This window comes from Stegodyphus dumicola, chromosome X1 (assembly GCF_044657685.1).
Source record: "Stegodyphus dumicola isolate Sdum_Otavi_A_Nest chromosome X1, ASM4465768v1".
In the NCBI taxonomy this organism is placed as follows: Eukaryota; Metazoa; Arthropoda; class Arachnida; order Araneae; family Eresidae; genus Stegodyphus; species Stegodyphus dumicola.
The window spans coordinates 23,084,815-23,112,526 of NC_140780.1; the positions used below are offsets into that span (position 1 = coordinate 23,084,815).

Consider the following 27,712-nt stretch of genomic DNA (forward strand, 5'->3'; position numbering starts at 1 on the left):
AAAATTGATATCAAATAAAATAGGAAAAATACTCAAAACAAGAAGAAATCTAAACTACGTTTTTATTCAAAGTTTTGGGAAAATATTATTAACTTTTACAAAAACAAATATGATAGGCAAATATGTAATAACAATTTTATGTAATAATACATGCCTTATAAGCTTGTTCAAACAATTTAAAACTTTGTATACATCAAAATAACAACAAACACAAAATCAAAAATTCGTAAACACAAATGATGTCCTCACTCCGCACATCAACTCACAATAATGACCGTTACACCGTTATTAGTGCCCCCCTTCAATGAAACATTCAAAACTGTAATACCTAAACAGTATGTATCCAATTATGTAATACATGTATGCAAGTATGTAATACATGCTTTAGTAACATTATGACCTGATTCAAAAGTTGAAAACTTTTAACCCTTAAAATGCATGATTTTTTTATTTTCATTTTTAAAGTCAAAAATACGTTAAAATTGATATCACATAAAATAGGAAAAATACTCAAAACAAGAAGAAATCTAAACTACGTTTTTATTCAAAGTTTTGGGAAAATATTATTAACTTTTACAAAAACAAATATGATAGGCAAATATGTAATAACAATTTTATGTAATAATACATGCCTTATAGGCTTGTTCAAACAATTTAAAACTTTGTATACATCAAAATAACAACAAACACAAAATCAAAAATTCGTAAACACAAATGATGTCCTCACTCCGCACATCAACTCACAATAATGACCGTTACACCGTTATTAGTGCCCCCCTTCAATGAAACATTCAAAACTGTAATACCTAAACAGTATGTATCCAATTATGTAATACATGTATGCAAGTATGTAATACATGCTTTAGTAACATTATGACCTGATTCAAAAGTTGAAAACTTTTAACCCTTAAATGCATGATTTTTTTATTTTCATTTTTAAAGTCAAAAATACGTTAAAACTGATATCAAATAAAATAGGAAAAATACTCAAAACAAGAAGAAATCTAAACTACGTTTTTTATTCAAAGTTTTGGGAAAATATTATTAACTTTTACAAAAACAAATATGATAGGCAAATATGTAATAACAATTTTATGTAATAATACATGCCTTATAAGCTTGTTCAAACAATTTTAAAACTTTGTATACATCAAAATAACAACAAACACAAAATCAAAAATTCGTAAACACAAATGATGTCCTCACTCCGCACATCAACTCACAATAATGACCGTTACACCGTTATTAGTGCCCCCCTTCAATGAAACATTCAAAACTGTAATACCTAAACAGTATGTATCCAATTCGTTACACTATGCAGTGAGCTAAAATTTCTGTTTTAATTTGATTTACATGATTAAATATGAGCATGTTGCCAAATGGCAACTACGTGCATCTAAGGATTAAATTGCATTAAACTCCAATAGTTATACCAAGCCAACTCAGTCTCACAGAATCAGTGCACCTAATGAAATATTCACCCACAACTGAATACCAAACGAAATAAGCCTACTGTCGTTGCTTAATTTATTAACATGAGGTGAAAAATATTTAAAAAAAAGCTTAGTAAAGAGATGAAACTAAAATTCTTATAAAGAAATAAGGGACTAAAAGAATAGAATTTTCCTGATACAAATGGATATTAATATTATTGCTATCAAAGAGTAACAAAATTTTATTTTGAATAAGTTTAACTCTCTTACTTCGTATCCTGTACTAGCATCCTCTATAATTAAGAATTATTATAGAATTATAATTCTTAATTATAGAGATATTCTTATTATAATAAATATTTTTAATTATAATAAAAATATTTCTTATAAATATTTTTAATTACAATTCTTAATTATTATAATAATAAAAATTATTAACTCCCATTAAGAATTTATGCAAATCTATAAACTAGAGTTTATTCATATTGAATAAGAGATTTAAACCATATTTTAACTGAAAAATTAAATGCCACATAAAATTACAGATAATATCAATATGGCAATAAGGAAGGTAAACTATAGTAATAATGCTGCAGTCTCGAAACACCCAGACGATGCTCACGCTTTGTTCATTCCAGTGTAAAACGCTGAGATCATTAATCATATCTTTAGAGACGGAATATTTTCCATTTTATTTTCTTGAAGCATTTAGCTTTCTGCTTTCCAGTTTACAGATTACAGATTACTAAGATTCGATTTCATTCTATTTATTAAAATTTATAACAAAACTGCCCTACTTCAGACCCAGCTTCTGTCGAAACGATCAAGTGTGAGCTCTAAATGCACTTTTACGAAGAGTTCAAATTAAAATTTATATCTTCTCGCTGATCTATGGAAGTGCTTCATTTTCATTTCTCTCACGATATTCTACAACTGGTTTTGTGCGTTTGAAATGTAACTTCGTTTATAGACGCCAGTGGGTTATTTATTGCCAGGACTGGGCATAAATCAAATGTTTTTGCAATGAATAATGAAATAATAATGAATTAGATTTTATTTATCATTCACTATTGAATTGATGTAGATGTAAAGAATTATGCCTTACGTTTCTAATTATGAACGTGGAGAATGAAAATTCTTTATTTACTCAGGCGCAAGTTTCGATTAAAGTTTAACGAATCTCTTTCGCTCATGAAGGTGATGAAAAATTAATCCGCATTAATCAGTTGTCAATGATGAACAGAAGTTTAGTTCATTCTCTTACAGATTGTCATTTATGATTAAAACTTTACTTGTCAACGCTGCCCTGAATGATGAACAAATTAGCGATGATTCAAGATAACAAATAAAATCGCTATTTTATTGCTAGTAAAAAATAAGAAAATATACATTCTTTATATGATTATTTTTCAATTATAATAAAAATTCATTGTTCAGTTTTATAATCAGATGAAAAATATCAAAGTTTTTCGTTTATTTTGCTGTTTAACAATGTGCTTTTTGTCAATTGGTGAAGAGAAATATGTTAAAAAAATGTTCTGATTTAATTAATCACAAGAAAAAAGATAACAAAAGTCAAATAACTCATACACAGAAAAGATGATAAAGGATTTATTAAATATGTACCTTCATTGTTATGTAAAACGAAATATAAATATAAATGAGATACCAAATAGAGAACTTAAGGAGAAACATTTATTAAAAGTTACAGATGTGAAGTTGATGTGCAATGTATACTATATCCATAAGAGAGAACAGCTGGTATTAAAACTGAAAATAGCAGAAAATATGAATATTTTAAGCATTTAGAATATTAATTAACAAAAATGAAATTTCAATTGAAAAGATTTATTTCATTTTTTTGAATATTTCATGAAAAAAGGTGAAACATTTTAAAGAAATATTAGTTTCTGTATTTTAAAAAAGTAAATGTAGGATAAACTTCAGATATCAGCACATCAGCAAATGAAGTTAACCTTTGAAAATGAAATTTCAAACGATATGCTGAGTTTAATACCATTCATACCCTCAAGCATGCTTCAAAAATTTGATCATTATTATTTTTTATTTTCCTAAGAACATGTACTCAAACCATGCATCTATTGCTATCGTTAAAGAGAAGAATTACAGTACTGCAACAAACTTGCAAACGAAACTACTTCTATCAAATAAGCTCTTCCTGAAAAATCTTTCTTTGCCCAGATTTTACCTTTGCTTACGGCAGTGTTCTCGACACTAATTTTAAAATTATAATGCAGGGTAGAATACCTAGAGGCTTTTTGTCTTTTCGTTTAAATGAAAAATATCTTACTTCGATACATTCGAACCTAACGCTGTATGCATACATAAAAAAAAAGCTAAACAGCTAAAACTCTTTTCAGCTTTGAGCAAATGAAAATCTGCTAAACTATTTATCGTACAGCTATGGTTACAATAAACTATGACAAGGGGGTTTAAAGCAAGGAATAAAAAAAGATAATTTTTTTTCCAGACTGTTACAACTTTGATTGTAAAAACATGCATAATGTAAATTTGTAACCTCATCTAAGCAAAGAAAATTCTATTCAACAAACTGTACTTTAAATTATTAAAGATATCTTTTTTTTTTTTTTTCCACAGCATCTGTACTACGTGGAATTGATGTTGAACACTTTATCAAAATTAGACTAAAGACCACTTTAGCTTTCAACGAACACTTCGGTTTCAGGAGAAATATAAAATTTCATTACATTACGTAATAAATTTCTGAATCTTGTCATTTCAGAATGGGAACACATGTTTAAGTATCTCTGCTTTCCTAACAGAAAAGGTGTCTTAGAACTTTGCATTCAGTAACTGAAATGCATACCTTTCTATAGCAGAACATCCATGAGGTCTCTAAAAGTTTTGATTAACACGTTCACGCCGGCGCGGGCCACCGGTGGCCCGCACTAGCCTGTCTCATCGGGCGGCGCGTACTACCGGTGGCCCGCACTAGTCTGTCTTATTGGGCGGAGCGTGCCACCGATGGTACGCATTCGATTGTGTTATTAGACGCTGAAAATTAAAATAATAAAAATTAACGTTTATTTATTATAAACACCTTTTTAATAACAATTGTAGTTAATAACTATTAGCAAACGTACAACTGGTATACAGGTCTGAACAGGTAATAATCGCGCGCCGCCAGATGAAACGCGGCAAAAATTCGAGCGCCGTCTCACGGCGAAGAACATAAAAATTGGCCCCGGCGTGAACGTGTTAAGGATATCCTTAGACAGTTTTTTTTTTATATGAGGATGATGGTATTTTGACTTGATTAATGAGCAACACTTTTCTCATATGTATATTTTCCTCCGAGCCTCGTATAAGAATTAAAGTTTCATACCTTTTTATTAAACGGTATTGTAAGACCAAAACGTATCTAACTTATCCTTTTCTTAAAGCGGAACAAGGGTTTTAACAGGTTATGTTCCTACTGTTTGCAATCAAAACCCACATGTGCTGCAAATCCCTTTTTATTGCATCATAAGTTTCGAGAGAATTGCTCTCAGGTGCAGGAGCGTGGCTAGGGTGGGGCAAGGGGAGTCCCCGGCCGCAGGAGCCAGGGAACGACAAATTGATGTTAGGAAATTTTAGAATGAAATGTTTTCCATTCTTGGCACACAGAAAGGGGCGCAAAATCTTCAGTTGTCCCTGGGCGCTGAAAACCCTAGTTACGGCTCTGCACAGGTGAATCGGTGAAAGGTGTGTGTGTATTTAATTATGGCAAAGCACACGAGGGCTATCTGCCTAAAGGGAGGGATGCCTTTCGTGGAGGACTTTCTAAGGGAAACTGGCTCGTATACACGTTACACATGGGGAAAACCACGAAAACGCCCATGCAGCCAGCCCGTTCGCGGGATTCGAACCTCAGACCGAACTACCAGTGTTCAGCGTCTTTACCGCTCGGCCGCTGGTGGGCTGAATCGGTGAAAGGATACTTGTCGACTGTTTTAAACTAACAAGCGTAACTTCATACATTTTGAAAATTTCAGATCAAGGCTAAGAAATGAAGCGAACTTAAGAAGTGCTGCCCTTTTCTGTTTTGGTTGGTTTTACCAATGCATGTAATAGTTAATGTTTAATTAACTCACTTTGTAGGCTCCGCGTCGTACATTTGTTCCATAAGGGGAGTTTGTGTTAACCCTCTGCGGCACAGTGTGTCCGGTCTAGACACATCTAAAAATTTCCTTCTGTACGCACAGAAAAATTGAATGAAAAAGGATTTATAGGTTACTCTGAATCTTCTTTATTTATAGTAGATGGCAGCTCAACACAAAACAGTCCATATATTTTAGCCATGTTTAGTTTTTTAAGACCTTCATTTTCAAAGACGTGTATACGAGCCAGTTTCCCTTAGAAAGACCTCCACGAAGGCATCCCTCCCCTTAGGCAGATAGCCCTAGTGTGCTTTGCCATAATTAAATACACCAACACCAACTCATTTTCAAAGAAATCTTCCAGATTTTTTTAGGGTATAAAAGGAATTGTTTGAAAAGAAATTTCTATGTTAATTTTTGGCTGTATGCTAATCTTGTTCTATATTAGTTTTGAATTTTTACCTTGAAATCTTGCCTAAAATCAAACGGCGCACCCTAGTTGTGCTTAGAGAGGGCTCACTGATAATCTAGGACAACTGAGAGTCTGTATTCTTTGTTTCTCCGCATCTCATCGGTCAGTTCACTAACAACAATGCTCGTTTCAGCACTCTTTTCGAAGCTCTATTCAAATCAGTGTGCCACTCTGGGCACACCCACAGAATTAAAGAATTAAAACCATATGTGCCATCTTCACAAAATTTTACTTGTGTACTCCTTTAGGCCTAATTAGACTACTGGAAGATTTCTTTGAAAAATGAGGGTCTTGAAAAACTAAACATGGCTAAAATATATGGACTGGTTTGTGTTGAGCTGCCATCTACTATAAATAAAGAAGGTTCAGAGCAACCTATAGTAACCTATAAATACTGTTTCATTCAATTTTTTTGAGCTTACAGAAGGAACTTTTTAGGTGTGTCCAGACCGGACACACTGTGCCGCAAAGGGTTAAATAACACAAGCTTTACTGAAAGTCTAATTACTCAGATATATAACTTTTTGTAACAAGCAATTAATGTTCATACAAAACTATTTCGATAACAACTTTAAAGGGAAGGATCATATTAAAGACTTAGTTTCAGATTTTATAAAATATAGACTAGATAATTGTAAAAAGAAGCCCTCACGCATTTTCTGTATCGTTATATTCTTGCATCCAAGGTCTGATTACATTAATTTTTACAAGATATTTATAAAAGCACAAGCTTTTTTCCTGCAATAGACACAAAAGCTGAGATATGTTTTAAATATACTAAGACCATCAGTAACTGGATCATTAACCGTCATGAAGAAGATACGAAGGCTAACTGTTTTTGTAAAGAACCTCATTATGCACCTTATGTTGATTCTTGCCATAATCCTATTTTTACCGGCAATTTGGATATAATTCCGGATCAAGAACTAAGGACAGCTTATGAAAAAATACACCAAGTTTAGGCCAATGACAAATTGCCAAGAAGCGTTAAATTTTAAATTAATTTTTAAAGCATTAAAAGTAATATAAGATTTCATTGTAAAAGCCAACGTATAACTCAGTTTTCCTGCTTCTACCTTTATGAAATGAAAACGAAAGTGCTAGATAAAATAATACAGACATTTTAGCCGTATTTCAAAGATAATATTAATAGGAACATGCTGATACCGTTTATTAAGGCGTCGTTTAAAAACGAATATTTTAACATACACACAGCATACGTGAATTTCATGGTTTCTTGTCATCTAAAAATTCAAATAAGTTCTTTAAATGAACACGAACTAAAATATGGTGGATAATTTGTTCAAATGTTTTATATGGTTACTATTATTTTGCATTAACCAGTTATTTATAAATTCAGCCTTTTCTGTAACTTCTCCTTTCAGTTTCCTTACCAAAAATGTAAATGAGTTTAGAGAGTATTTAAGTTGAGGTTTTGGGATTGTAAGACAGTGCCTCTCGAGGCCATGTTACTTAGTTTTGCAAGCTCTGATAAGACTAATTACTCGTCTTTACGTTATAGTTGCCGTCATTTAAATTTTTACGCCAATGAGAAGTTCTGAGCCAACTTAGAAAGTTAAATGTGTAGTCTTCGAGTACAAGGCTTTATTTAAATTATGAAACTTACTGTTACTTTAAGATGCATCACCACAAAGAGTGCCTTTTGTGAGAACGAGAGGTGAATTTATGTTCATATTCTGATTTTAATAATGGTTATTTTAAACCTTTTCAAGTCTCTGCAATTATGTCAGACACACCGACAATTCGGTTTACACATGTTAGCCTTTTTATACTAATTTATGCTTCCAAAGAAGTCCAACTCTGTAACTTTGTAATAAATTTTCGCCTTTCCCACTACGTGCCTTTGTGGTGTAATTCTTAGTACATTCAACAATCAGTTGGAAGGTACAGATTGCGAATCCCAGCCAGGTCATTGGTGATTTTCCGTGTTTCCTCTTCCAGAAACTTCGGACTCTACGAATTCACTAACTAAATCAAACCCTCTACTACTAATACTGAAATATAAGATAAGGTATATAAGATAAATAAATATAATACTGATCCACAGATAAGGTACGTTTAATTTAGGATTAGGCTTAGCTGTTTTCTTTTTTAACACGTTGAGCGCCAAGCGTATTTTTTAGGCAATCCCGTTTAGGCCACGCGCGCCGCTTAAAAGCGTAGGGTCAGCGATTCTTATCGCAGTAGAAGATAGTTTACGTTTGGAACGTGATTCCTATAGGCATTCATTCAATACGTTACGCTCCAAGTCTGTTTTGTAAATAGTTACATTGTATGCAAAGATATTACGAAGCAGAAAATTAGCATTACTGAAGTTCGGAAAGAATTAGCGCTATGCCTTACAAGTTGTGAAAAAGAAGATATTCCATCAAACAGAAATGCAAGAATATCTAAGAAACGACAGCATAAACTCCAAAGAAAACCGGAAAAAGCTTCTGAAGTACGAAAATATTGTAAATTATGTTATGATAAAAATGCAACTGAAGCTGGTAGAGTAATGGCCAGAAAAAAGACTAAGACAGTTATCACAATTTGTAATAGCTGTAATGGAGAACCGTTTTTATGCTTACCGTGTTTCAATGAAATCCATTAGTCCTGTAATAAATCAAAATTAAGTAAATTTTAAATAATTTTTCTGTAATTCCATAAAACAGTATAAATTGTATAGTTATATATCATGTTACACGCTGTCAGCCAGCGGCAGTCGACGCGGCCTAAACGGAAAGTCTAGTATCAGCCACAGATGGCTGACGCGGTCTAAACGGAAAGTCTAGCGGTAGCCACAGATGGCTGACGCGTCCTAAACGGAAAGTCTAGTGTCAGCCACAGATGGCTGACATGGCGCTCAACATGTTAACAACATGTTGCCTAAAATGGTCGAAATCAAATTGCAACTTTACTAATGAAGACAGTCTTGCGAATCGTAGTTTCAAGGATATGGTTCCAGGCAAACGAAATAACTTTTTCTCCCTTTCCTTTTCTGTTTTTAAATAACAACAAATGTATCCTAATGCAGTCTTTTTTACGATAATTTGTTTGAGTTTAATATGCTTTATATGTTGATATTGTACTTACCTTTAATGCTAAAAAAACAAAGAATTTTAGTAAAAATCTAAATAATTTCGCTTAAAGTAAATTTTAGCTACAAATATAGTAAATACAGAGAAACAAGGTCATAATAAAATAACTTTTAAGGCATCTTTTTATTTCATGTATATTTTGAGAAAAAGGTTTTGATTAGCATTAAAAAAATTCATAAAGTGTTGCATTTTGTATGCGACCCTTTATGTTTAAGTTGACTTAGTCAATTTAATCTGTTTACCTGTCATTCCATTAAAGTAGCATTAAATATCTGGCTTAATTGGCATTTTCCTAATAGACAGAGCTAAACCTAAAGAAAAGCACCAAACAAGTTGTTAGCGGCTTTAAATCTGACTAAAATATTATTGTGATTATCAAAAGTTTCTGCTTTCCGAAAATCTCCGTTTGAAAAAAAAAAAACTTTTTTCCCTTTTCCTTTGATCCTAAGCTAGTAGGCTGACAGAGGAACTTATAAATGGTATTAGTTCTAAACATGTGACAGATAGCCTTGCCTTTCTTCTGTAGTAAATTTCGTTTGGGCGAGGGTAGGTATCGTTATCTTCTATCGAATGATACCTTAATCTAATAATGGGATTCTTTTTGACGGAGAACTTGTTAGGGAAACAGTGGTGATACGTCACTTTTCTCGAATGCAGCTTAGAATATGTAAAGTACAGAAACGGTCAAAATAATGCAAAAATAATGCTTCCGAAGTTTAACTGTTGTTTTGGTATTTATTCATAAATTAAAAAGGAATAGTAATGCATTGATATATAGAAAAGATTTTTAAAAACTGCTTATATAAATTAGTGTTTGTAAACTAAAGATTACCAGAATTCAACTAAAAACTATTTGTGAACTAAGAATTACTAGAATTGTTTGTAAACTAAAATAACTTTTATTTATCTTTCAGCTGTGGAATATACGGGACCGAAGAAACGACGGTTGAATACTTTTATGTGGTCTTTTCCTTACTCAATTATCTGTATAGCTTTACCATGGGTTGCATATTATGTTCACCATTGGAAATATCTCCTAATTATTTCTTGGATCCCCATGATTATAGCAGTCATCACATCATTGTAAGTTCAGACTTTCGAAGAACTTTTATCTTTTTTCCACCTCTTCCCCAAAACTAGAACTAGAAATTTGAGATAAAATTAAAAATTCGAATAAACGTAAGAACGTTACTTCAATTAATAAACGAGTACTTTAACTTTTTAATCTAGAAGTATGTAAGCCAAAAATAATTCTATGCACAGAAATCTTAAAATTGTTACCTCTTTGCTTTAATTCTTAAATGCATGTAGTTGCCATTTGGCCGTATCTCATATTTAGTCATGTAAATCTCTCATATTTAGTCATGTAAATCTCTCATATTTAGTCATGTAAATCTCTCATATTTAGTCATGTAAATCTCTCATATTTGGTCATGTAAATCTCTCATATTTGGTCATGTAAATCTCTCATATTTGGTCATGTAAATCTCTCATATTTGGTCATGTAAATCTCTCATATTTAGTCGTCATGTAAATCAAAACAAAACTTACTGCATAGTGTAACCAGTTGGATACATACTGTTTACGTATTATGTTTTTGAAAGTTTCAGTGCGGTGGCACCACTAACTGTGTAACGGTCATTCTTGTGAGTTGATGTATAGGGTGTGGACATCATTTGTGTTAACAAATTTTAGATTTTTCTGCTTTTTGCTATTTTGATGTATTCGTTTTAAAATTGTCTGAACAAGTTTATAAGGTATGTATTATTACATGAAATTGTTATTACACATTTGCCTATCATATTCTTTTGTATAATGTAGCCATTTGACAATAATATTTTTTAAAAATTAGAATAAAAACTTAGTTTAGATTTTTTTAGTATTTTTTTCTATTTTATATCAATCCTAATGTATTTTTGAATTAATTAAAAAAATAAAATTTCATGACTTTAAGGGTTAAGTTCATACGTGTATATAATGCTAATTTAATAAATATGATATTAACAAAATTTTAGTCTTTTATTAACTGAAAGTATAACAAATGCAACTAATTTCCCAATATTGCTTCATAAAAGACTAAATAATCAATTATTAGATTGCGCAAATCCGACACACGCGTGAGTGAAACTGTCAATTTTTTCACTGTAATATACTATTGCAGTTTTAGGTCCAACTTTAATTTCTAATTTTAAGACATAGAACAATGTGAGAATTTTAAATAAGTAAATTTGAAGTAAATTTGAAGACGAAATGACAGCGTCACGTGCGAAGCAAGGAAAATGAACGTTTATATTATAAAAATAACGTCGAAACGTTTTCTTTTTTTTTTCTTTGTCTGTATTGTCTTATCTTTATCTGTTTTCAGATACATTGTGTAAAAATATTTGGTAATTGTAAAATTATTATAACTTAAAAAAAATATCAAAACTCCTAAAATTTTGGTCGACCCCCTGCTGCAGTTCCCGCGACCCCTTAGGTGTCGCGACCCACAGTTAAAGAAACTCTGGACTGGAACATTGGCTGTAATAAGCATATTTTAATAAAAGAACACTTTTAAACTATTAAGTAGTTAATATGTTTTGTAATTCATAAGTTACTAGCCTTTTCTATTCATTTTCTTATAAAGAAAAATCGTTTAGCTTTGTTACAGAGTCAGCAAGTTGGCTGATAACCCAAGGACGTTTGGAAGAGGCGGCTCAGTGTGTCCACCGAATGGCCAGGATTAATGGCAAGAACATGGAGAAAGATTACATAATTGAAAAGCTTAAGGAAGAAGTTAGTACCTTTAGTGTTCCAATCATTGATATTAACTTAAATGAATAGCTTTATTGTGCTGATGTTCAGTTAGGTTAACTGATTAAGGCAAAGCAACTCGAGGGCTATCTGTCTATGGGGAGAGATACCTTCGTGGAGGACATTTAAGGGAGACTGGTTCGTATCCCTATTACACATGGAGGGGGGAATCCAACCATGCAGCCAGCCCGTTTGTAGAGACATTAGGATTATTTTTTGTAAGCAGGAGATTTGAAAAATGGGCAATGCCCTCGCCGGGAATCGAACAGCGGACCTCTGGAATACGCGCCCAGCTTGCTGACCGCTACACTACGAAGGCATACTAAGAAGGCGGGAGAAATACCTTATACGTTGGCCCGAATTTGATCCCAAATCGAACTACTGGTGTTCAGAGGCATTATCGCTAAGCCACTGGCGCCCGTTTAACTATGTTGATTAACGATTTGGAGTAGGATAAATCTCATATTGCTTCAAAATAAATAACAGGATTTTAGTAACTATTCGGGAAATAAATTTCAACAATCATTCTCAAATGGTCGAAATTCTGGTTACTTCAGAACAAAAAGTCTCTAAAGAACTTTAAACTTTTATGAACTTGTGATTCAGAAGAAAGGGGAACAATAAAGCTAAAGAGAGATGAAGTAAATTTGCATCACCCCAACACATAAAAGTTCCATTTCAAATTAGTCTCGCAGAATTAATAAAAGATGTTTAATAATGAGAGAAACATATTTTTATAATAAAATGTTTCATAAATAAAAGAAACATGTTTTGATACTTTTACGATATAATTATTGATGCGCAATCTATTGCAGTGAGATTAGTTTGCTATTCATACACATATATTCTAATGTAAATGGCCATTTTCGGTATTTTATTGACATTTATTTCACCATAAAGTATAGCTGAATGTAATTTTAAGAAAACACCCGACCTCATTTATTCAGCTACAAAAATTAATTAATTACTGATCCTAGGAATAATCTATATTATTTTATTCAAGTAATTTAATTTGCTATGTATCGCACAATAAAATGTAACTGCCTTTTTCAATAGTTAACTAATGCTGTAACGACTCTCTAGGAACTGATAAAGGATTTTTTCTGTAAGTTGTTTATTTTAAGCCAGCGAGAAATGATACATAGCAGCAAAACTTGCCAGCAAAGCTTACATAGCAGCAAAACTTGCCAGCAAAGCTTACATAGCAACAAAACTTGCCAGCAAAGCTTACATAGCAGCAAAACTTGCCAGCAAAGCTTACATAGCAGCAAAACTTGCCGGAATATGTCCAGCCGACCTTTTCCTTACTGTTATATACAAAAACTTATCAAACAGCGAATTCTCTTTAAATGAAAGCAGATGTAATAATAAACTGAGGCAGGTTAAACCTAGAACAAAACTAGGAGATAACCAAATTCCTAGGGAAAGGTCTCTTGAATTTCTTACGAATCCGAATCATTCATTCTAGGCTCACTTCATCCCAATCTTTTTTAAATTTTTAAAATATATACATGTTTATCATCTTATTGTATGTATACTCTCTCATTTTAACACCTTATATTTGAGTTTACTTATATTACCCAATATGTAACATGCAAATTTCTAAGGTACCTGAGGCATATTTTGCTATTGAGTACAAAAGGCATCTCTACCACGTGATAACCACATGTTTATAGTTTCAGCTTTTATGAATTTTTTATATGTTAAATTGATGCTTGTCGCATCCATTATTTTTATAAGAATCGTTATTTGTTTATTTTGTTTGTTTTTATAAGAATTTATTTCTGCTGCTTAATTTTTTTAAAAATTCTTGTGAACTGTGTTTCTTTGTATTACGATGTACTAATGTTTGTATGTGTTTCTGTTGTGTCGGCTTTGTAAATATTTTAGTGCATAGTATTTTTAGCCTTGTATCCTTGTATCTAATGCAAATAACCCAACCAACGAGTATAAAGTAATTGGCTTTCATTTCCTTCTTTTTAAAAGAAACTTTACATTATTTCGATTATATTATTTATTTGAATTAAAATAGCTATTTTTAGAGTCGTTAAAGTTACAGGAATCCGCGAAATATTCATAAATTTGCAGCACTAGTTTCGAAGGTTTAAATATAGAATATAACTTGAAGTACAAATGTCATTTGCAGTCTGCAGCTGAAGAAGGTTCTGTATTTAAACCTTCGAAACTAGCCCTGAAAATATATGAATATTACACTGAGCCTTGTTGCTTTAACTTCAATAATGCATTCGTTAAGTTTTTTTTTTTTTTTTTTTTCGAATACGCCTTGTTCTTCTCATCTACATTTTCATTGAAAAAATTGCGATAATTGGAGCTTTGAGAATTTGCCAAAGTTGTAAGTAGAACGTTTTTGGATAAATCGTTTACAAATTAGAAAATGTTTTGTTTACGGTATAAACCTTGAAGAAATTTTCCGAAATTATCACGTACTTTGAGATCTTTTGAAAACCTTCCATGTAATGAAGTTCTCTATCAGATATTTTTTAAGAAAACCTCGATGATGAAATCTCTTGTAAGGCATCGATATGGAAGTAATACCTCAAAAGGTTTTTTCAAAGCGGAAAACACTTGGTGTAGCTATAACAGAAAATTTTCTAGTTTCTAATTCAGTTAAAATTTTATTCGCTTCTATTTCTCTAAAGCTGTTTTAGAACTATACATTAGCTCTTGATCCATAGGTTGTGAAACCTGAATTCCTTACATTACCTTGAGAAGTAATTATTAAGGAATACTAGAATAGTTACTTTCTATAATACTACGTTTTTAACAAATTTTGCAAGCATTCTTGAAAAACGTCACCCTTCATCCACGTTTCTATGTTTTCTTATACAGAAAGAGATGTGAACTTTTAAAGCAGTATGGTTTCCGAGATTTTACTGTTAGGAATAAAATCCTTCCGTTTCTATTCCATTCCTGATGTTTTCTCCCCACGAAACACTGATACTTGGCTCCGTGTATTAATTTCTGGCACTTTGTGACTAATTTTTGAAAAACAAAAGATGTGTCAGATAATAATTAATACAATATTTTTTAAATATGTCATGCGAATTAATTTCAATAAAGCTTTTTAATATTTATTATTTTTAATTTTCCTTTACTACAGAAACTTCAAAAGTGCTTTCACACAATGTTTCTTAAATAATTGCACATATTGTAATTTTGTCCTGAGATTTTGAATTCATTGCCTGTAAATTATAATTCATTTAATTTCAATTTTCTTGAGTTTTCCTGAATACGCCTATGCCGTTAGTTTTAAAATATTTCCGTCTATCGATATTTTTTGATCACATACACCTTAATTCATTCTACAGGTGACTAAGAAGGTGTATTTAGATTTCCTCTTCTCTTTTTCTGTTTAAACTTCGTGCGTTTTTCTCCTTTGCATTCATTGTTGCGTCTTATTTTTAATAATCTTAAGTAAAGTACTTTTGAGAATGTTGGAAAGTTCAGCAATTTCCTTTCAGAAATATTCTCTTGTTCATGTATTCTAAAGTCTTATAAGATATTTTCTCCCTCCTTTCAGCATGCTTTCGTAGAGTAACGGTAGCACACTTGGCGCTTATTCGAGAGGTCCAGGTTCAAGTCCCGGCGAGGGCACTGCATATTTTTCCCCGTCTCCTACTTAAACAAAACAAAAACAAGAAGAAGAAAAAAAAACAATGACACTTACAGTGGCGCCCAAACTAAAAGGTGGTGCACAATAATTTGTCACCACCAGAATTTGGCAATTGGGACTCCCAATCCCCAGTCGCCCTTAAAAGAGGTAGTATATAAGGTAAAGCTATTTTCTCCCTCCTTCCAGCATGCTTTCGTGGTGTAACGGTAGCACACTCGGAGCATATTCGACATGTCCAGGTTCGAGTCCCGGCGAGGAAATTGCCCATTTTTCACTTCTCCTGCTTTAAAAAAAGAAAAAAACTAATGCCTCTATAGTCTTTTATTTAGTATCGACTAATAAAGCTGAGCTTAATTGTTTATAATCGAGACATAGCAGCAAACTACAAAATATCACATTGGAAGAGCAAGACAAACTTAAATGGACTTACATTTCCTTTCAAAGCAAATGAAAACATTCATGTATTTTTTTTAGCTCAGAAAATCAGTATCCAGTAAATATAAAAAAGGTGGCCAGATTTGAAAAAGAAAAGGAATGGTAAATACCGCGCTTTAAACCAGCCACTTTAAAGAAATATTTTATACATTCATATACAATGCGCGTGTCGAAGAATCAGGTCTTTAATAAAAGTTTAATATTCAGCTTAAGAAGGAGTAAAAGAAAGATCATTTGCGGCCCGTCTGCGTATCTTTAACTTGAAGAAGGCTCACTTTCAGTACGATGCAAACACACATAAATTCGATCTTTTTTACATAAATAAAGCACTTTTGTTCAAAGTGTGCTATTGTCATAAGATATGACACCTTCCAAAGAATCATTCTATTTCTTTTCCGGGTTATAGTTTGAAATTCAAAGTAAAGGTGCTGGAAAGTGGTTGGGCAAAATTGTACTTTACTTTTCTTATTTGTAGCCTTCAGAAAAAAGGAACTATCCGTTTCTTAGAAGAAAGCCTCACATTTTACCTAATCATGCATTCAAGAGTGTCGTTCTAACGCGATTTTGGCCGATCGACGAATCGTTATATTGACAGAAAAATTGCATTACTCTAATGGAAATTCAGCCGGATTCTAATGGGGCATTGTTATCTGGACAGATCATTAGGTTTAAAGTTGTGCAAACGCCAGTTGACTCGATGTCGGATAATAATTTATCACTATATGAAATGAATTTTTATTATCTATTTCTGCTCTAATTTTTAATATTTGTTTGCGCTATAAAACTTTATCTTCTTGCGTTTCCTGAATAATTTCTGGATGCTCTTTAAATGATAATTAAAGTAAATGTTTTACATAAGCGCTATTGTTTCCCTTCAGAAAATAAGCATCTACCTACAGTAATTCACTAAATTTATATGTACACAGTTACTTCTTGGGGAGCAAAAATATTTTTGCAAACCGTTTTATTCAAAATCTGCACCAAACTAAAGTTGCTTTTTCACCAAATTTTAAATTTTACATTTACACTTTTTCAGCTTGATATAAAACGTCTGTAATTTTATATTAAAAATACCACTGATTTTTTTATGAGAATACACGAACAAAATAATAAATAGCATTCTCAGGCCGAGAAGGGGAGAATACAACCATAAATCCAATTTTTCTTGAGCACGTGCTTCCTTGCAATTCACACCTTTCCTTCTCCTTTCCAGATTACTTGGGTTAGATTCCAAACAAACGGGTTAGATGCGGAAAAATTTTTGGGGTTTCTCTTTGAATATCGTGAATACGAGCAAGTTTTTCTTAGAAAATCCTCCACAAACGCATCCTTCCCCTTCATAGATAGTCCTCGCGTGCTTTGCTATAATCATACATAAGCAAAACAAAACCTTTCCAATTTATAACTGGTCATATCTGTGACTTATTTTGCCTTTGTAGGTAACAGATATTAGTTATTAAAAATTACTGGAAAAGGAGGATACAAAATGTAGCAGAGAAATAAGTTTAACGTATTTTGAACGAGATAAAATACAATAACCCTGCACCAGCTTTGATAGCGATAATTTTAATCTAATATTTGGTCAAAAATATGATTTTTAAAACCATGTTTTCCCATTTTCAAGTACATAAATATACACGAAAGATAAAATACAATTTTCACTTCGCCGCATTTTTATAAAAGTAGGGCCGAAAACGCAATCCATAGTTATTTGTGAAGTATTTTAGCTTCCCTTTTAAAATTCATCCCATCTTTATAAAACACGGTTCATTTACATAAAATGTTAAAAAATTCTAAAGCTAAGAAAAGAACAATTAGGTACTTTGAAATATACTTATATAATTAAGGTTAAATAAAGCCCACGCACACTAGTCTTGCAATTCCTGAAATTTTGCATATGGTTTTATTTAAAACGTCAGTACAATTCATTTTTACGGAATTCTTTCTTTCAACTATTGTTGGCATATGGAATGCTTTCTGCATAAATTTCAAAGATGATCAGTTTTGTTTTCGCAAATTATCTTTGATTAAATCAAAAACACATAACTTCGTAGATGAATTTTATTGGGTTCTATTTCTATCTACAAAAAGAGGAGTTAATTGTTGCTAAGATACCACAGATACATTTTTAAGCATAAGTCAGAAAAAAAAGATCAAGTCACAGTACATTTCACTTCTTTGCAGCCCGATGAGGGTTTGCAAGTACTTAATATATTATTCACGAACATTAATTACTGAACATTCAAAACTGAAAAAAAAATAATAGTGCTAGTTATAATTTTATGGAGCATTTCGCATGCAATTTGTACCTTTGGAGATATGGCCCAATTTCTAAACTAAAAAATGCAGAAATCTAATTAGAAGATCAACCATTTGATTAAAAATTAAATGACTAAAAAATGTAGGGAAACTAAGAAATAAAAATAAAAATGCAACCATTGAATTTTATACCAAGTCTAAAACATAATGAAATTAAATAACAAAGATTATTGATTATTATTAATGTGGATAGGAGGAATGTAAGCACTTTGATATTCTCATTTATATTATTTAAATGATTTACAGGGCAGTATCTATTGTAATAAGTTATCCATCCTGGATTCTTCTCTGCTTATCGTTAAAGTAGGACGCACATGAGTGCATTCTTTGTGTGAAGGCAAAATAAGATAGCTAATAATTTTCTATTTCATGTATTCATAGCAGTGAAATCAAGAATTTAGACAAATGTGAATAAGACTGCTTTCATCGAATGGTATCTCAGGATTTTTTTTTATTTTGTTGACCTGAATAACTCTGTAGAGTCATTAGATTTTTTCGAACCAGGAAACATGAAAAATGAGCAATGCCCTCGCCGGAGTTCGAACCTAGACCTTCTCGAATAAACACCGAGAGCGCTACCGTTATTCCACGAAGGCAAGCTGGAAGGAGGGAGAAAATACTTTACTAGTCTTAGAAAAATGTCTAATAAGTGTGTGTGTGTGTGTGTGATTATGGCAAAGCCTCGAGGGCTATCTGCCTAAGGGGAGGGATGCCTTCGTGGAGGACTTTCTAAGGGAAACTGGCTCGTATACACGTTACACATGGGGAAAACCACGAAAACGCCCATGCAGCCAGCCCGTCCGCGGGATTCGAACCTCGGACCGAACTACCAGTGTTCAGCGACTTTACCGCTCGGCCGCTGGTGGGCCAAATGTCTAATAAGAGTCTATAAAAAATCCAGTGATGATCATAAAAATCCAATGAAATTTAAAATGATTTCCTTAGAATAATGGTCCAAATTTCTATACACTACGCCAGAGATCATTTATGGAATTCTGTAAAATTTTAGGTATAGCTTCTACAGAGTTATATAGAGAGACTGTGGAGATTTATGCTGAGATTCCATTAAAATTTTCACAGTTTGTAAACTTCCTACTTATAGAGTATTATATAGTGCGTAAAGAATCAACTAATAGAATTCTTCTGAAAATATCAGACACACGGAATCTCCAGAATTTCAATTTTTGAAGTCATTTTCTCGCCTATGAATCAAATCCATGGTTCGATTCTTGAATATTCTTTTTATGACTTTAATTCTTGGGGAATTTATAGCATATCTTGTCAGTGTGGTTTGAGATATATCAGCCAAACTAAAAAAGCTTTAAAATTTCGAATCCAGGAACACGAATCTTCTGTCCGAAATTGGTGAAACTGACTAGACTTCGATAGCTAATAATGGTTGGAAATTTAATCACAATTTTGAGTTTGGATCTGCAAAAATTATCCAAAAAGCTTCTCCCATTGGTAAATTGGGTTTTCTTTAAGCTTTTCACCTTCCCAAAGATTTGTTTTGTTTAGTTAATGAGTTTCATTTCCATCCAGTCCTTTTTAACACTTTTAAAATTCTATTCACTTAATGTTTTCAATTTTTGTTCTAATTCTGCCAGCAGATGGCGATACCTTCTCGTTTGCTTTACTCCTTTAGGGTATAAACGCAAATATGGCTGTCTCGTCGTTGCAGATGCCTTTGCTTCTGATGATGGTGGTGTATTTAATTATGGCAAAGCACACTAGGGCTATCTGCCTAAGGGTAGGGATGCCTTCGTGGAGGACTTTCTAAGGGAAACTGGCTCGTGTGCACGTTACACATGGGGAAAACCACGAAAACACTCATGCAGCCAGCCCGATCGTGGGATTCGAACCTCCGACCGTGTTCAGCGACTTTACCGCTCGGCCGCTGGTGGGCCTGCTTCTGATGAAGCGGCATCTGTGCCCGATTATCCTCGTAACCAAGAGTCTTGACTAAATCTATGCCAAGCCCAAGGTTGTTGCTTTGTCTAGTTTTACAGTATGCAACTTTTAATGGAATATTTTAGTGTAATATTTATGTACAATAGTGAAAGATAAAATTTTACTTTAATATTAGATCAGAACGTATAATTAGGTACTAATATTGCAGAGTGTAATAAATTGGTGGCTGGTTAAATATAAGTAAGAGATAGTTTTATCGTGAATCCCAAAACCTTTTCCTTATTTTATTTGTTATAATATTTTACTGCACTTATAATGTATGTATTTTATTCTATTTTTATGGGTATTTTGTGGTATTTCAAGATACACTGCTAACAATTTCACAGTGACTGCTTTTCCCATTAAATTAAAATTCAATAATACATAGCGACGACTTCTCAGAACATTGTGCACAATTTATAGGTATACTTCCTTCGTGCACTAAATAATTGATCCACGAAACTAAGAACTACAGAATCTCATAATGGCAAGGAATTTCGTGTATCTCGTCAGAAAGTAGAAATTTTTCACGTTATGTATGTATGTATGTATGTATCAAAACGAGACTACAGCGCATTGCTTTCCTTGTAAGCGTTTGTAAACCACTAGAATTTAACTGTATCCGAAATAACAATTTATTTTAAGGATAATAAGAGACTTTTATTTATATATGGAAGTTTATAGGAACTCAGACACTGATTATATTCAGTTAAATATTGGCATCACGAAAATTCGTCTTGCATGATTCGTTTTACTAAAAATTCTCATGCTTCTGTCTAAATTCTGAAATCTTTCAGATATTGCATCAGTATGGTCTTCAAATATTTTAACAGAACGAGTATCATAAATTGAAGCTAAATAGTTTCTATATTGTTGCAGTCAATCTAAATAACAATGCGCATTTAATTTGGCTGAGAAACGCATTTCAAGTTTCTTCTACGCAATGGATTACTTATGTTACGGATAGATGGCGCCAGCATGCGCTCTGTAAAACAACTTCGGCTTCGGAAGATGGAACTGAAACTGTGCATAATTACAATAATTTGCAAATTATTTCAGAAGCATTACCAATAAGTTATAAGGACGATAAAATATATTTATTAACAATAGCGAAAGAACTGCACGAAAACACAGCTCCAAATTTCTCTTTTGTTGGCATATTTTATAAATTTCTTAGTATTTTACACTCCTCTCCCAAAAAAATAAATCCGAGATTCATATATATATATATCAAAAGAAATTAAATTATTTTTACACATCATGTTAAATTTTCTACAGTACTAACAATAATTACATAATTATGTTGCAAATATTCTAGAAGTAATGTGCATCACGAAGGTAAGAAGCAAAACAGGATAAGTCCGACTAATCTTCCGTAGAGTAATATATCGAGCCTTCGGTACAGAACTATTTGGTAAAGCAAACACTATGTGACTCATGAAACGAACTTGTACCCTATCTGAACAAATTTTGAGAACACAATTAAGTATGATCGCATATGATATGGAAAGAAAGAGTTTCACAATATTTTTAAACACTAAATAAAATAGAGTTATTTAGTAGGTTAGTTTCTAAGATAGAAAAAGATGCAGGAGTATGAAATTAGGCATGCAGTTAGAATCAGAATTGAACAAAATAAGGAAATAGTAAAAATGAAAGTAATAAGTATAAAAGTAAAAAAAAAAAAAATAGTATTAACATAAATCAGTCGGGGGGAGGGGGAGATGTACAATGAAATATGATACCGAAGACCTTTTCCCCCCAACAGAGGAAAAATGAATTAGCACAAGTATTGCAGTTTTTTTTAATATTTTTAAAAATGAAGTTCTTTCTCTAATTGTTCATTTACACCTCAATGATTTTAGGGTAGCATATTGACACAAATTATGGCATTTAAATAAAATTCGTGGTTCTTTATTACTCCCTGAACTTTAATGGAAGAATAAATGAGAAAGAAAAATATATTATATTTGAAAAGAAAAGAATTTAGTTTTGCTTAAGCAATTGATGAAGTTTTGATATGCAACTGCCTGTTCCGTGCACAACTGAAAGGAACCTTCTAATATCAATATCCAAATTTCATCCACATAAAATTAACTGCCAGCAACAACTGCTAAGAAAGGATTGTGGAAAAAGAATAGTACATGCTTGAACAATATCAGATGAAGGGTGATTTTGTATGGAATATTCCTAGAGGAGATTAAATCCATTTCTGCATCGAGGACACAGTTAGTATTACAGATTGCCGACCATGAATGTCAGAGTTTTAGCTTTATTTGGCAAATTTCTCTGCATTTATTGAAGATTATTGTCTGGTGTGCAGGTGGCGTAGCTAGAGGGGAGCAAGGGGGGCATCTGTCCCAGGGGGGGAAATTCAAGGGGCGCCAAACTGATGTTACGACATTTTAGAATTAAATGTTTTCCATCCTAGGCAAGCAGTAGGGGCGCGAAATCTTCAGTTGTCCCTGGGCGCTGAAAACCCTAGCTACGACTCTGCTGGTGTGATATCAGGTCAGATTTCACCATCGACAAGTTTTTCATTGAGAAGGTGGAATATCGTGCTCTGTGACAGCCCAAGCTGTGTCATCATATGTTACACCACTTTGCAATTTGCAAGGCTGAAAAGAGGTTGCTTGAATGAGACATTCATGCAAGTTCTACATCACAACGCAAAACTAGCAGATTAGAGTTTTACATCATTATTTCGCAGAAGAAAAAGATAATTTCTTGCTAAGCTTATAAGAATGATCCTCAGATAATCTGATATGCGGTGGTATTTTGAGCTGTTGGGTTACTTTTAGAAAAAAATGTCGTCAAAGAAATATCCCCGACTTGTGTCTTAATATTTCCAGCAGCATGTAAGGGATTGTTTTCCAGACTTATTGCATTGTACGTTGAGCGTCTGGTGTACTAAATGTAATTTCTAACCCAGAACAACGGTAATCGGTCAGTGATATTTCAGACATGCTAAATAAAAAATGAATGAGTTACGATACTATTTGCTATGACAGGCTTTTAAGTTTTTTTTAAGTTTCTTCTTAGCTTTTGTAAAAGACAAAGTTAAAACTCGAGTACTTCATTTTAGATTTACTTTAAATATTTAATTATTTATTCTCTTTTCCGCATATCTCTTCTAACTCATAGATATATTTCTCTTTATCAACAGACTTTCTGCCTAAAATTATTTTCTTTCATAGAATCCTTTTCCTCATCCTTTAAAATAGCACGTGAACAAATTTGGCTTTATTCAGTTTATTAGACCAGAGTTTCTTAATTTGTAGTCCGTGGACCACAAGTGGTTCTGGAAGTCTTATCTTGTGATCCTCCTAGATTTTCAAAAAAAAAAAAAAAAAAAAAGATAAAAATGAAATTCGAATTAAATGCGTATACCACGCTATAAATCACAGAGTTTAGAAATTACACATTGCAATCAATCGCCTATCTATCCAAGACAAACATTTTATGAAATTTATTATTGGTTACCCTAAATCTGGACTTCCCACTCTAGTGGAAGTGCTCTCTTTCTAATCTTAGTAATGCCTACTAGTGGCCGAGTGGTAAAAACAGCTGAATGCTGGGAGTTCGACTTAGGTTCTGTCAAAGGTGAACGGTCTAGTTGCATGATTGGTTTTCTCCATGTGTGACGTGAATTCTTTAGAAAGCCCTCTAGCAAGGCATTCCTTCTCTTAATCAGATAACCAATGTTAGCTTTGCCATATTCAGAAACCTAAAATCTACTCTTAGCAACAAAAGACGGATATAAAGCACTATGACTGTGGTGCTTCTCGCCATCGTACCAATAACAACGAAATGTAATGAGCTACACAACTGTGTTTTAAAAATTGTAATTTCGTCTGTTTCTATTTAACTGTATGAGAAAGTGTTTTCATCACTAATGCAATTAAAAACAAAGTATTGAAATTAAAAATGTAAACAAAGTGCTGATGCATGTGCCGATCTTAGACTTAAGCTTAACAACATACATCCAAACATAAAAGTTGTGCAAGAATCGGCATGCTAACCCATCTCGCTAATTGTGAGTACTAACATTTACTTAATTTTTGACTAATGTTATAAAGATTATCCAAATTCTAATATCCTTGAAATATTAAAAACCATAACGAGTTCTCTTTTATTAACTTAGCTACTTAATATCGATATAAAATTAAATGAATTTTAATCAATTCCATTTTTAAAATGCAAGTATACTGTAACATATGCTAAAAATCTGCTTTGGAAAGGGTCAAGAATAAAGTGGTCAGCAGAACACTTAATTTATAATAGTGCTGTCCACTTGAAAAAAGTCTGAGAAACGCTGTATTAGACAGTTACAGAGAAATTAGATTACAGAAATTTAAGTTTTATCTTTTATCCAAGTTGTACATTTGAAATCATTCGTCATGTCGCTAAATGACTAAAAACTCTTATTTCCTTTCATAATATGCTTTATGTACTACAGAAATATGACTTCATTTTGTCTTTTTAGAGTGATTAATTCAAATACTTATCGGAAATTTTAAAACACTATCAGAAATAATAGGTAGATACTTACTTGAACTTCGAAAAATTTTGTTGTTTATGATTAATGTTTGTATAAATAATTAATTAAAGATGAAATTATAAATACTGTATGTCACAAAGTAAAGCGCAGGAAGTTTAATGAATGGAAGTTTGTTAAAAAAACTCGCGTCTTATGTCATATAAAACTGAAAGATGAATGGGAATTGCAAAAGGATTATGAAACAAAGTCGTCGTTTTCTGCATTCAGGGCATCCACCCTTGCTGAATAATATTCTGAGAATCAGAAGTAATCAAGCATAAGTCAAACATTATTAAGTTCTTGTTAATTCTTCGGTAATTAATCTGCACATTGCTACACACAAACATTGGACTTATCTTAATATGTTTCTTTTATATCTTTTTACTCATGACTGTTTAGAAACTTTCAAACTGCTTATTAATAGAGTTTATCAACTGAGTATTATCTTTTAAACCGAGCTTGTTTCGTCAGTATTCTTCTCAATAATCAGTTCAAATTCAGTTAAAAATTCAAATAATCAGTTAAAAATTCAAAGATTAGTATAATCTAATGCTATTAACATGTGCTCCGGCAAATAAACAAAGCATTGTTGCTGTCACTGTTTGTGATTTCCGGTAATGATAACAATCAAACTTTTAGAAACCTCTTAAGGTGAAGCCTTTCATGTACAACAAATACTTCCGTAAGTAAAGAGAAGTTCATCTTAGGTTAGAGTCGAAGAGTTTAATTGCCTGAAAGGGTGCAAATATGCATGAATGTATCTCAGTGAAGGATTTTTGACACCTTTACGTTGCAAGCATTTAAATATGCATAGAAAATTCGAAGTTTTGTAAACAAGTATAAGTAGTTTTGTAAACAGTTTTTGGAGAATTTAAGAATTAAAATTCGTGGTTAAGAATTAAAATTCGTTGGAGAATTTAAAAATTAAGGTTTCGTGGGGATTTATTTAAATTAAACAACAGTTATTTTAAGCAGCTTTCCTATCGCTCTTGCTTACAACTCACACTTTCTTGACAGATTTGCAAATTGACTACCACGCTTGTATTCAAATAAGGTAGAAGGAAGTTAGTATATTAAGGGAAGGTTTTAAAAGGTGAAATCAGAGCGTGTTCTACCTGCTTGAAGGCAACGCTGATATCTTTGTTTCTATAGCGATTAGATTTCTGTGGCGTTGAGCCTGTCATCAAGCTTGTTTATGCCGACTTTCAAGTCAGAGGCAGCTTGCCCGATAATTAGCCTGTGTGTTAGGCTGTACTTAACGTCATTGCGCTCAAGTTATTCATTAACTTTTGAGTTAAGCCAAAAGTATTGGCTTTTGTAACCACGAATCAGTGCCGTCTGTGAAATTTATTTGAGTTCATAAAGGAGTCTTTAAACTTTTCTCCTGACTTTGTAGCACTTTTATTACGAAGAACACAGATAAAAAAAAAAAAAAAAAAAAAGACGAACATTTCAATCAATCACGGATTGTCTCTACCCATGACTGGGTGCATTTTTGAATAAATAAGCAAAATTTTACTAAAAAAAACATTTATTTCCATCAAACAGTCCCTCTTGCTTCAGATGTCAATTTCTAAGCTGTCCGCAATACAAAAAGAAAACATTAAAAAATTCAGCATGCAGGCTTAACGTCCTGAACAGCGGCGCCTCGCTCCAATTACTACTTCACTTCACAACAGCTTTAAATATTTAGTGGTAATTCACTGAACTTTCTTCTAACTTCGAGCTCAGTTTATGATTGTCAAGTCTACGTTATAGTTTATACAAATTTGTTGCATTGAAATAAAATCAACTAAAAATATCCAGTCCATGAGAGCTAGCCTATTTTTTCTTAAACGAAAACTTTCATGACTTGAAAGATTTCCATGACGGAAACTTTCTTCAGCATTTTTTTAGAAAGGCTTTAAATAAAATCTTACAGAATTAATAATTTTTGAAAATTATCAATTAGAAGGCAGCATAAAAGTTTCAATTTCTAAAAAAATGTGCGTAAGGCCAGTACTGATATGTCTGAAGCCTGGTAAGCCCGGTAGGCGAATTAAAAAGTAAATTAATGATACAAAAAAGTAAAAAAGCGAAATGTTTGCAATAATGTAGACTCGTGCAACCTTTACGGATCGACGGTAAACATGCGTGCTCTGATAATTAATATGAAAATAGTCTTGTTAGGTAACTTAAATCTTTTCCAAAGGTCTCAACGAGAACGAAACAGAATTTATTGAAAAACAAACATTGAAAACATAATTTTCAAGAGATTATTCATTGGAGCATCATTCATAAATGTATATAGATAAAGGACATTATATGCTTATTTTACTAAAATTTCTCTAATCAGTAATAATTAAACGGCTGTTTTTTTCTAGGAAAAAATCCCTCCCTTTTTTTTTTGTTAACTCTGATACTAACTCCTCGTGCTCCACAAAGTATACCACGAGGCTTTAACGAGCAAGTTGCAAGTTACAAGCAAGTTATCCTCCTATTTAGCTAATAGTAAGTTATAAGTTGCAAATTAATTAATTACCTTTCGACAACTAATTATTTTTCTAAGATGGAATTTACATTTACGTGAAACATTTACTAAACTACATTTACACGATTCTGTGAATCATCATATTTGAGTCGTGAGCATACTTTCTTAATGTATCACTAATATAAAATTATTTACTGGAAACATACAGAAATCTAATAATAAGAAAACACTATTCTTCATTACTAACGCTTATCTCTAAGGCTTCATGATGTTTCTTATACTATGATTGCATTGCATGCTTATTGACTGTAATGCAGAATTAATGAAACGTTTACTATTAATAATAATAAGTTATATGTGCAATGTTTTAATGTTTCATAAACTGGTCTGGAAAATCCTGCCCCCATCAAATAAAATATCTTAAATACCATCTTTCAGTAATTA

At 32.4% G+C, this 27,712-nt stretch overlaps 2 protein-coding genes across 5 annotated transcripts in view; one reads left to right on the forward strand and one right to left on the reverse strand.

Moving 5' to 3' along the window:
* The window catches only part of LOC118187434 (DNA (cytosine-5)-methyltransferase 3B-like), a 487,890-nt gene that overhangs the window by 421,979 nt on the left and 38,199 nt on the right, over positions 1-27,712 (reverse strand). The window lies entirely within an intron of this gene.
* The window catches only part of LOC146993106 (organic cation transporter 1-like), a 93,266-nt gene that overhangs the window by 24,102 nt on the left and 41,452 nt on the right, over positions 1-27,712 (forward strand). For all 4 annotated transcript variants that reach the window (XM_085807196.1, XM_085807198.1, XM_085807195.1 and 1 more), the window contains exons 4-5: positions 10,042-10,210; positions 11,767-11,902. In XM_085807196.1, coding sequence (XP_085663322.1) covers positions 10,042-10,210; positions 11,767-11,902 — 305 coding nt within the window. The remainder of the gene's footprint in view (positions 1-10,041; positions 10,211-11,766; positions 11,903-27,712) is intronic.